General features: G+C 39.5%; 1 protein-coding gene across 1 annotated transcript in view; it reads right to left on the reverse strand.

Annotated features, from left to right (window-relative positions):
* COL12A1 (collagen type XII alpha 1 chain) overlaps nucleotides 1-12778 on the reverse strand; it is a 154305-nt gene that overhangs the window by 84194 nt on the left and 57333 nt on the right. The window contains 8 exon segments of the mRNA XM_089777144.1: nucleotides 1048-1177; nucleotides 2452-2591; nucleotides 3344-3490; nucleotides 3626-3790; nucleotides 4690-4809; nucleotides 4893-5042; nucleotides 8126-8247; nucleotides 9663-9852. Coding sequence (XP_089633270.1) covers nucleotides 1048-1177; nucleotides 2452-2591; nucleotides 3344-3490; nucleotides 3626-3790; nucleotides 4690-4809; nucleotides 4893-5042; nucleotides 8126-8247; nucleotides 9663-9852 — 1164 coding nt within the window.

Consider the following 12778-nt stretch of genomic DNA (forward strand, 5'->3'; position numbering starts at 1 on the left):
TTTAAATCCCCGCTGGTTCGAACCCCGTGCAGCGCGGCTACACGGGGCTTGAACTAGGTAGTTCGGACTAGGTTCCTATTCCGAACTACCATTACTCCTCGTGAAACGAGGTGTACCGGTAGTTCGGAATAGGCACCCTAGTCCGAACTACCTAGTTCGAGCCCCGTGTAGCCGCGCTGCACGGGGTTCGAACCAGCGGGGATTTAAAAATGGTGGCTCCCCGCTTATGCAAATGAAGCCCGGGAAATTCAAATCCCGGGCTTCATTTGCAAGTGCGGTATGCCTACATTACCCCGCTAGTTCGAACTAGCGGGGTAGTGTAGACATACCCTTATATATTTTTCTTGCTCTGTAAAAACATTACACAAAACAGTAAAAAAAAATCACCTCAAACTTTAGAGCGAACACATTAATTTGGAATTTATAACCTGTGTAGTATAGAGCAATCACATAGGACAGAAGCGAATTGTTAATGATCAACATTTTTACATTCTCAGGATGTCACTTTCCTTTAAATCCATTAACCACATACATGCTACTATCAATCATTTGAACAGCTGATAATGGAAACATGAGCTACTCTATGCCTGTAGGCACAAAACTGATGTAATTGCTCTGAACCGGACACACATTAATTCTGCAAAATCAGAGTTAATTTGAGACAACATTTTGGCTGCTTGTAGCAAGAATGATCTGAGTACTAGGGAGGTACGTGAGGGTGAATGAAAGCATTTTATTTGACAACTTCTGGACCATATTTCCTGAGTTCATAAATTGTTTCTTGGAAAGTGTCTCCAGGGCTCTGGCCAAAGAATATTAGTAGAGCAGTGTCTTTATGAGTCTAGAAGAAAGACAAAGTCAGGGCACACAATTCTCACCCTGAGATTGTCTCTTCTGGACACAACTTTCCAAGCATGATTACACAGGTAGCTCAAGGAACAGACTAACATTTTATGTTGTCAAGAAGAATTGCAACAATAAGTGTTCTACTAGAGGATGATCACTGGTGTCAAACCAGTTGTTAAACACACTGGAATTTTAACTTACACGTTGTTTCTATGCCACTTAGAGGTTCGCTGCTTTCATCTTCTACCACAGAGAACACTTTAACAACATATTCTGTTTCAGGTTTCAGGTTTTTCAGAACTGTAGTAGTTTCCGCTCGATTTACATAAAACTACATAAAAATAGAAGCAATGTTAATTTAATTTACCCAAGTCATCTTCAGTTTTGCTGCATATTACCCCTTGCATCAAAGGAGTTACATTATAAATAAATTCACTTCAGAGTCTTCTGCATGTTTAGTCTTTCAGTATTCCGCTCCCATTATGTTTAAAAAAGCAAATTGTAGGGAGTTAGACAGACATATGTTTTCAGTAAGGCTGCATATGTGCAACAGTGTACAATTTGACTGAAAGGGTTCTCTACTTTCACAGGTGGTATTTATGCGACATATTATCCAGCTAGATGGGAAAATGCTTGGAAATGTAATTCAAACTCTTCCTCCCTGTTTTGAAAATAGAATTTAGACAGAATGGCACCAAGGAATATCGAGACTTGTAGAGCAAATGTGCTAGATGCAGTGATATAAGCAAAAAGGGTCAACCACTAAGAAGCAGAAAGTCTTCAGAATCAAATGCCATTGGACATAAAAGGTATAAAGTCAGCAGCTGTCGGAATAGCATCGCCTGCCCTAACTAAAGGCCAAACCCCAAAGAAAGTGCTAGTTTGGTCTGAGTAACAGCTGAGTTGGGTTTGAGTCAGTATTTAGAAGTTTTGCTCCAAGGTGCCACCCTCTGACCTTACCCTAAACACTGTCTCACAACCTGAAGAGCCTACCAGGCCTTTTTTCCTTTTAACAATGGCCCAGAATAATAAGGTGGAATTAAAGGGGCACTATTTCTAGTTGCTGATTATGGTCAGGTGGTTGCCATGAATAGACTTGATTAAAATAACATATGACCATCGATGTATGAGCCAATGGGAATCATTAGGAAACACCACAGAGCCAAATATCTTCATTGCATTTTTCATCATTTTAAAATATTCAGGATCATCTGTAATATAAATCTCATTTCTGTCAGTTTTTTGATCCACTCAGCAAAAAAAGGCATGTAACTTGCTATTTGTGGCAGTAATATGCCCCTTTTGCAAGGTGCCTCCACACCCTGTTAGACAAGTGTCCTTTCACACTTCACACATAACCAGCATCCTTTCAGATTAACACAAACCTTAAATTAATGCCATGTAGGGATATCACTGGAAACGGCAGCCTGGTCCACAGTGCCGCACCAAAACTCCCTCCCCCCAATCCCACAGGATCCTATTTAAATAGGATTTTACATCCCTAGTACCATGCTAATTTGGCAGAATCTAGATGAGAGAAATGTTGATATGCAAGAGTTTGTGGTTCATATAGAAAAGACCAGAACAGAGGTTTCAAGTACTTACCTGCTGGGATGGGCCTCCAGAAGCAGGGTAATATTCAATCCTGTATCTATCCACGCTCTCTGGAGATGCAGTCCATGTCACTCTGAAAGAACGAGGTGTCACCTCAGAAGTCACCAGATTGGAGGGAGATGACAACCCAGCTACAGTATTGGAACAAATAAAGGGAGATGTTTATTAATGAGGAAGCTCAGCAAGGATGGGAATGAAACTCAGGATAATACACAAGTTCAACTCTTTTGAAAAAAAATTAACTGCTGCTCTCTGGTGGTATTTCTGAAATGAAGGTTCTCTCCATTAGAAGAGCTCTTCCAATAGCAATGGTGATGATAGTCCACCATCACATCACTACATGGTTCACTGAGCAGTAGCCTCCCTAACAGACCTATACAGGTTCCCTCTCCTTCCTACCCTGCCCTGAACACTAGCATTTCATAGGGAAAACCATCATCTTGAGGGGCTCTTCTTCCATGTTAAGCTTTGATTCTGAGCTGTCAGCCACACAAACTTCATATTTCAACAGTGCACTCCTCTTAAAACTCTTCCTGGGTTGAGTGTCAGCCAATGAAGAATGTGCCCCGTACCTCCCCCTCCCCGCCCCCCCCCAGCTTAAGGGGAGACACATCAAACATCTTTCTCATGAGCCTGACTCTGGATAGAGGGCAGGCTTAGACAGTCATGCAATGCTAGCTGAGGCAGAACACAGTTGTTATCCAAAGGGAAAGAAAGGCCCATTTGAGGCATCAAGGTGGCCTTCACAGCTTTTTTAACCCTGCAGCTGAAAAAGCAGATTTCCTTGGCAGTTCCCAGGGAGTAAGAGAAAGAGTTTGCAGGCTAAGATATTAAAGTGCATAAACTGGGAGAGAATTAATTCAACTGAAAAAGGAAGACGTACCTGGGCCTTTGACACTATTACACAGATTAACCGTTAAGTCACCAACAATATTAACAAGGAAGGAGAAATCGGCAACGTTGTAAACATGGGTATCATCTGGATCTGTAGCAATTTGCTTCAACTCATTTTCATCCGCATTTTTAATACCTTAAATACATGACACATAAATAATATGTAAGTGAAGTGTAATACAACTAAGCCTGGCCCTCAAAAATATTTCTGTTATATTACAATGTTTTGAAACTCATTTCTATATTCAATTTCTATTTATACAGTACTTGCCAATTGCATAAAGTTCCACGTCCTCATCCCTGAGTCTCTTTGAAGGAACCACTATATCATCTTGTGATTTGCCATCAGTGATGAGAACACCGATTTTGCGAGATTTAGCCCTCAATCCAACTGCCGGTTTGAAATTGTCTTTTAGGATGTGACTCAAGGCCATTCCTAATGTGACAACAAGAGGTGACTGGTTAGCATTGAACAAAATATACCATCATGATATATTTCATGTATTTCACTGACCACACCTCTCCTCTTGCTACATTCTTTCAAGGGTCACCCATCATTTTCCATATCAAATTCAAGTGTCTCATCCTCTCCTACCAGGTCCTGCACGACCTTTACCCTTGCCAACATCTTTGATCCCCATTTTTTCTCCTCTCCCTTTTATGCCCTTCCCTCCTGCCAAAATCCCTACAATATCACCCCTTTTTATCCTCATACTTGTCTTCATGCTTCCAATATGCATGGAATTGCTTTCCCCTCTTTTCATAGGCCAAATTATTTCATCCATCATATTCCTTATATATATCTTGTCACTGGCAGGTGAGATGGAACCTGGGACCTATAGAGCTTAGTGCATAAGTCTCTACTACTGTATGAGCTAAAAAACCATATGACTGGTAACTAAAGCTGTGGAGCAGACTCTTTAATCTCTCTCACTAAGTGCCACTACATGGGACAGAACACCACACCCAGGCGGTGCATAGGTTACACTTATCCGCCCAAATTCTCCTTCATCAAATCCGTCCTTAAAACACACTTCTACTGAGAAGCCTTTCCTTTGCATGATAACCTCAACAAGATTCCCCCCCCCAAAAAAAAAAATTCTCCGTCATCAAGATTCCCCCTATCAAGCTTGTGCCATCACTTCCTATATGATAGTATGTCTGAACAGTTTTAGTCATGTCTAAACTAGAGTGGAAGCACCCATATGCATAGGGAATTTTTTTATGATGGAGAATGCTGAGCCCAGAGATAATACTGAGCAGGTGATTTATGTCAATTACTGGAACATACATTTTTAAACATAGCTTAAACAAAACTATGGGAATGTAACATACCTGTTAAAGTATTGCCTCCTTTATATGGTAAGTTGGCCACAGCATCTAGTAAACTCTGTTTGGACCTATGAGTGTTTAGGTGCCATTCTGTTCTGGGATCTCCACTATACTGGGCAAGAGCTGAAAAAGCAGGTATTGTTTGGTTACTACATTTTTGTGGCATAGTTATGTGCCCAGGCCCCTTTTATACCTGCAAGACTTACCAATCTGCACTTTGTCAGGACCTATATCAAAGACTTCAACAATACGAGCAATGAAGTTCCTGACTGTTTTAAAATTTGGCCTCCCGATACTCCATGAGCCATCCACCAGCAACACAATGTCAGCTTCTGCTCTGGTAATACACTCCAAGCCTGCCACACCAATCAGAAAGAAATGTATTATTCCTATGAACCAGCACATGAACTTTACTTTCTTTGGCCTTCTTCTACACTATATGATACACACAGAATTGACTTGCTGACTGAAGTACTTCTAGCATTATCCCCTGATGCTCAGTGACCTATCAATACCAGCTACTGATCCAGTATTCATGAACTATTTTGATGGTTCATTAAATTCATTAACTTCCTCACACACACCTCTCTCCTAGAGAGACCTCTTCTGACATGTCAAAATTAATGAAAATGCTTTTCCCTACTATGATACATTTTATCTATCTTGTTCTTTATTAATAGAAAACAAACTGATTCCAGATTCCTGAGAGAATAAAAGTTTAAGATAATGACTAATCTGGCAGTGGGACAGACCTATATTTTGAATAAACTAAACTCAAAAGTTAAACTAGGTGTGCATTTTCAAATTATCCAGATTTACAGTATTTTAATCTAGAAATCTAGAATTGGGAGCTAAACTAATGTCTTGCCTTCAATTATACACTAGAATAATTAGCATATATAATTAAAATATTCAGGTAAACATCATCACTGAACTTGTAGAGAAATAAAATAAATTAATATAGATGGTGCAGAAGTTTGCACATATAAAACAAGAAAGAAAGAACATAATTTAGAAGAAGATATGCAAACAAATAAACAAGTCAAGAGATATAGAAATGACAAAAACAAACATTTATACAAAGCTGTAATGTTTTGAAAAAGAAGAAAGTTATCTCAGACACCCTCGGTTTACAAACTATGAAATAAAAATATGAATAATTTCAGTTTCATCATATTGAAAATCACAGAACATTTATACAAAACAAAAAAGATACAAGAATTGTAATGATCATATTATCAGTCAATTTGGGGAAAAACATTGGTTCTCTCTCTTTTTTCCTGGAGATTTGAGTTTTACCAGCTGCAAATTTTCTGGCTTCTTGCCATCATAGCTTCTGGTCTTTATATGGATGAAATCCCATTGAGAAAAATCAGCAGTTGCAAGATATTGTGATTTCATCTATGTTCCACATAATTGATCCAGTACTGTAGACTCCTAACTACTCGATGTACCTGAGGGTTTAAAAGCATGATCCTCTTCTGCATAGAAAATATAGATCTAGTCTTTAGTCAGGACAATAAAAATAGTTTGTGGAGTAGAGTTTAAGTAAAATCTTGTTAGATCAAAACTGTGCATGCATATGTTCACCAATGAAGTTTCATGTACCTTTAACAAATTAAACTACTTTGACTTTTATTCCAGCTCCCATAATCCCATACCTGAAAATTCTAGCAACAACACTATATCTTAATTAATTTTTGTTGTTTTAATAAATACACAGCATACAAAATTTATTTTCCCAGCTACAAACCTAATTTTTCACAGTAACCATATTAGTCCATGCACTAGTAAAACATCTTATCTTACAGTATGTAACATTGTATGAAGCTGCAGTACTACAAACCATAAATATGCCCAGTGCAATTATTTTTCTGCCAGAATTACTAGTTTCTTTCTTGTTTCACTGGTGGCATGCTGCTGTGTACCTTTCTCAGTTTAACCTTCTAGTATTAGATAGAGTTTCTGGACAAAGTCAGTACATCATTTTACAAACTATATTTCAGGCATACTGCTTTTCTAGTTTCACATAGGTGAACACCTCTTCAAATTCAGCAACCAGTGGATAACATTTGTAATTACAAACAGATTAGGGTTTTCTGCCTACGTATTGCAAAAAAAAAGGGGGAGCTGTGTATTTCAGTATTAGAGGGGTAGCCATGTTAGTCTGAATATGCAAAAGCGGTGAGGAGTCCTGTGGCACCTTATAGACTAACTGAAGTGTTGGAGCATAAGCTTTCGTGGGCAAAGACCCATTTCGTCAGATGCATCTGATGAAGTGGGTCTTTTCCCATGAAAGCTTATGCTCCAACACTTCAGTTAGTCTATAAGGTGCCACAGGACTCCTCGCCACTGTGTATTTCAGTTACTGACAATTCAAAAATAGTTTAAAATTTGCTTACTGAACCATATCAACAGCATTTTCTAACTACTGTTGATCAAAGTTATATAAACAAGCATTGGTTTTCCAAAGCATGCTAGTAGTTAGCATTTTCTAACTACTGTTGATCAAAGTTATATAAACAAGCATTGGTTTTCCAAAGCATGGTGCTCAAAGAGGGCATTGAATAAAAAAAAGGAAAAATAGCCTAAGAAACAAAGAATGTATGTTTGACCGAATTTTGCATTTGGCAGCCAAAAAGTAGGTTTTTATCAAATTAATTTCTAAGAGACCTTTGAGGAGGAGTTAGGCTAGACTTCTGGAGTAAAAATTCAAGGCCAACCCCTGTGTTTCTGTGGGGCATTCCAGACTGAAATAGAAAAGAAATGCCATTGTTCGCTCAAGCAGGATACAGAGAAGCAAAGGTCCCTTACAAACATTGTCAATCCTTGCACAAACTGGAGCTCAATTCCATAGGGGCATGAATAGAGGATGGTGTGCAAGATGAGTCAATACAGATATATGGGCCCAAAACCCATACCGGGAGAGAAACTCTTGGTTATTACGTGTCCTATTCCTCAGTCCTGTGCTCAATTCCCTAGAGGTGAAATTCATCCCTGTGCAGATAGCAAATGAAAGGCATATGCCCACTTATGACCTATTTTAAAAATTATATATGGGCTCTTATGATCTATTTTAAGGATTCTTTACGGGCTCCTGTTCAGAGGTGTATTTCACAAGAGGGCAGCATTCTCTGGTCACGCATTAAACCCTGAATGAGTAAATATAGGTATGTATGCCTTCTAAAGACAGTGAACCTGGTCCTGAGAAATCAACACTGCTCAACAGAAGTGATCTTTTAGTAAAAGTGGAGAACAGTATTCATGAATTTGGGCATACTTAAAGATACAGGTTTCATCAAACCCTGTAAATAAATGTTTGTTAGACCAAATTTTTGCTGCATCTTATGATTAAAATGGCAGGGAAATGCTAAAACTATCTGAAACATTAAAAAACAAAGGACAGATATTCCATTTGCCACAATGTGATCAGGTTTACCTCTGGATAAAAATGGCGTCTCAGGAGCATCTAAAAGAGTGGTCATTTCTTGGCCAACCAATGGTGCACTCTCCCCTCCTTCAAACATTCCAAAAACATTTACCTTGTAGGTAGTGCCTGCCCTACAAGTGTAAGTAAATTAATTAATTAAATAAATAAATAATTTAATTAATAAACAAACAAAGGATATGGCAAATCAGTTTGGTCAGAATGCTGATGTTTTCACTAATAAATAAACTGGACCATTTAAAGTGGATTTGAATTGCTTTTTATATACCTTGCATGTAAAGCATGATCCCAGTTTCTATAGTAACTATTATTAAATTATGTGACATGGTATAGGCCAAATTATAAATCCATATACTGTACCCGGGTTTGCTTACATACCTCTTAACTTCAGTAAGAGTTTTTCTTAAGGTATCATCTGAGTGAGGTAGTAGGGACTTCACGATTTGGCCTTTTGTGATATTAACGTTAACTACAGGTTGAAACTCTCTAGTATAGTACTCTTTTGTCCAGCAATATCAGTGGTCCAACATGATTTTAGTTATCCAGATGTCCACTTATCATGGGTGTGGCCAAGTTTCCCATGATCCCATAAAGTTTGTTTACAGCCACCAGTCCTGGCTCTCAGTGTTCTGTGCTATTATTTAGCTCTCATTTACCCCTAAATGTCTTCTAAGAGCTCAATAAGCAGTGGAAGTGCTGGCAATGCTGCTAGATAATATCAACCACCCATGGTTTGGCAAATGCAGTGGTTCAGCAGCAGTCAAGTCCCAAGAGTGCCAAACTAGAGAGATTCAACTAGTACTCTGTTTTATTCTACGGAGGAAACCGTCCAGAAATTTAGTCCTGAGTCCTGTGCTTCAACTGGTATAATTCCATGGAAGCCACCAGAGCTCTCCTGCTTTATACCAGCTGAGTATCTAGTTCCAGATCTGTAACTATATACCATAGTTCAGTCATTTGAGGTCAGATTTGTAATGGTGTCATTCTGGGGATGCCCAACTTACACACACACAATTCCTGGTGCTCTCATGCAATCTGCAGTGCTCATGTAGGAGTCTGACATGCTTAGAATCGCATCTTTAAATCTTTGGCTCTTCCCCACAATGAGCACAGAGCTCTATCCAGAACTAAACTAGACTGCTACAGTTTTAGCTTAAAAAAATGTATAAAATATTTGGAGAATGCAATCATCGCCTCTGTTCCTAGTGCCACTCACACCATCTTGCTCTCTCACATGTCCTGGTGAGACCACAGAGAATTCTCAGAGGAAACATTGGAATCTATGCTTGCAGATGTCTTTCGGAAGTTGAATAATAATGCCCTGGAAGCCCATTGCCACTATAAGATTTTCTTAACTATGCTTCACTCTGCCCCACCTACCAGCCTCTGTATCATCATGGCCCTGGTGTACCTACAGTAGCATTAAAACTAAGGCAAAAGGGATACCTTCATAAAAACACACACTTTTTAAAAAATAAACATAATAATTAAATTGTAACACAAAATTGAAAATTATTATTAGCCATACCTAAGCTCCTCCAATACAACTGTATTGTCATATGGTCCAACTACTAGTTCTCCGAGTCTATCTTCTCCCGTTGGATGGAAAGTTATTTTGTAACCTTTCACTTCCCCAGGGGCTGGCTCCCAAGTTACTCTGAAGCTTGACATAGTGGAATCAGAAGTTTTCAGATTTCTGGGTGGTTTATATGGAGAGGCTGAAAGGTTCAAAGGAGAAAAAAGCCACAATTTAAATCACTTATGTATATGAAAAAAATATTTTAAAAAATAATACTGCAACATACTAGTGCAAAAATACTACTGTACAATTGCCATCGGTTATTAATTGCATGTCTATATTTCAATTTAAAAAATAAATTAAAAGCACTTATTCCAGGCTTGCTTTGGTTTTGTTTCACATAATCTTTAGTACCCAAGCTATGAGATGCGAGGCCAGATGTTTCTCCTCAACCCAGAACCAAAAAATAAGAAAATTACCAGCCAGACATTAAAACAAGGCCAGCCAACTTCACCCACAAATATCATAAGCCCTTCTCACGCCTCTTCCTCCTTAGTGATAAAGAGACAAGACTTGTAACATGTCCCAGAGGTCAAAAGATTCAGGTTACTTCACACCAAGGAGGGAAATAAATTCCAAAACTGAGGCCCACAACCTCTCTGGGCAATTTATTGTAGTGCTTAACTACTTTGACAGTTATGAACTTTTTTCTATTGTCCAAATTAAACCTTCCTTGCTGCAATTTAAGCCCATTATTTTTTGTCCTGGCTTCACAGATTAAGGAGAAGAATTTTTCTCTCCCCTCCTTGTAACAACCTTTTGTATACTTAAAAATGATTATCATGTCCCCTCTCACTCTTCTCCTCTCCAGACTAAACAAACCCAGGTGGGGTTTTTTTCCAATATTTCCTCATAGGCCATGTTTTCTTTAATCAATTTGTTGGTCTCCTCTGGACTTTCTCCAATTTGTTCATGAGAATTTCCCAGTTCCAGTTATTTAAAAACCCAGACTTTTAAAACTACATCCTTAGGAGAAGGTCATTGTCTGCTAATTACTTGTTACCAAAGGTCAAGATCAAGGCCCAAGCTGTATAAAGAAATGACTGATTTGCTCAGCCTTCATTCTGAGATAGATGAACTTGTGGCCACAAGGAATATCCAGTTGTGGGATTTAAAGGACTGGCACCTACCAGCATCCTAGGTTGGAATTAGGGATGACCTCTAATAAGCTTTTTAGAACGTGTGTAGGTTCATGTATTGTTTTAATATGTTTTCTCTAAAATGCAAGAATAAATGTGCTTGCATAGAAGGAGCCATGTGATAAATTATAACTGCCAGCTATACACAGAAAGTAAAGCACAGGCACCCAGCTTTAGGCTGTGTGGCTTGCTGGGGATACCAGAGTTTCAGGCAGGCAGCTAGCAAATGGTGGGCATATCTCCTCACTCCTCACTCAGGGGATCGTGAATAACTTAGTCTCATCTAGTTACTTAGCCAAATGACTTCAATCTTTCCCAGCCACAGCCTCAACTAACTAGGTCAAATTCATGCCCCAGCCATTACCAAGCAGTGGGTAAGGTGCTCAACAGAACTGCCTTAATCAAGTATGTAACGGGGTAGCTGAAGAGCCTTGGACTAAATCAACCTGGATTACAGGATGTGCTCCATATGAGAGGAATCAGGTTATTCTAGTATAAAAGCATAGAGGGAACTTCAGGAATCTGTGGCAAGGGCAGTAGAGAGTGAGAAAAACTCTCCAGGCAGGGAGAGACCCTGGCCAAGCAGAGAAGGGATACAATGGCCCGTGGTAGAAAGGCCTGGGAGAAGGAGGAGGAGAAACCTTGGGTTGCATAGACTTATGAATGGACTTTGGGGATTTTGAGTTTTATTGATCATTTATTTTATATTAATAAACCCAGTCCCCAAGCAGGGACATTTTCTGACAAATATAAAGCTTAAAGTGAACAATCCAAAAGAGGAAATTGAGAAAGGCTGTGTGTAGCATGATCCTAGGTCATGTGGAGTTGGCTGGGAGGCAGCTGGCCCAGTTACAGAATAAAACAGATATGAAGCTGAGTGTCATCAGTATTTTGAAAGCACCTCAGTGCATGCGTCCTCCCAAAGGGTATGTCTACACTAGCCCCCTAGTTTGAACTAGGGAGGCTAATGAGGGTGACCGAAGTTGCTAATGAAGCGCGGGATTTAAATATCCCATGCTTGATTAGCATAATCCCGTCCGGTTGCCATTTTGGAAACTGACTAGCCCGAAGTAACTAGTCTATACGCAGCAGAGAAGCGGGATTCCGAGATAAACCCCTTACTTCAAATTAACTGTTACTCCTCATGGAATGAGGTTTGACAATTAATTCAAACTAAGGGGTTTATCTCAGAATCCCGCTTCTCTGCCGCGTATAGACGCAGGCAGTTACTTCGGGCTAGTCAGTTTCCAAAATGGCGACCGGACGGGATTATGCTAATCAAGCATGGGATATTTAAATCCCGCGCTTCATTAGCAACTTCGGTCACCCTCATTAGCCTCCCTAGTTCGAAGTAGGGGACTAGTGTAAATGTACCCTAACTCTCTCAATAACCTCAGACACATGTAGAAGAAGCAGGGGGACAAGTCCAGAATCCCACGAGGCAGTTCTTGAAGCAAAAAAGTTATTACACAGACAGAATCATCTAAAAACTGAGAGGGAAGACCTGTTTACTTTCACCTGAGTTCAGAGCTAAGTCAGATAGATATTCAGTCACCAGGAAGAGATGCTGCAATACTTGTGCATTGTGCATTCTCTGTTTCTTATCCATTAACATTGGCCATAGAGATCTTAGGCAGCTGGGTATCTAAGAGTTATTGCATGACAACTTTCCTAATAACTGTAACCAAGGTAGACATTTGACATTTGACATATAGACTAGACATTTGACAACTGCTCGCCAGACAGTCAGTGTCAAGAGATTACTACAAGTACTCTAACACTGGCCAGAATTCCATGGGTAGCCTGTTAGTCACTTTCCCTCCTGTTTTAGGGACTGCAGATCACTGTGTAAATCATGGTCACTCACGAGGCCAAAGCCTCACAAAGGCTAAGCACACCCTGAAAGTGGCCTTCTCTAGCAATAGC

Source organism: Pelodiscus sinensis, chromosome 3 (assembly GCF_052426305.1).
Source record: "Pelodiscus sinensis isolate ZL-2025 chromosome 3, ASM5242630v1, whole genome shotgun sequence".
Lineage (NCBI taxonomy): Eukaryota > Metazoa > Chordata > Testudines > Trionychidae > Pelodiscus > Pelodiscus sinensis.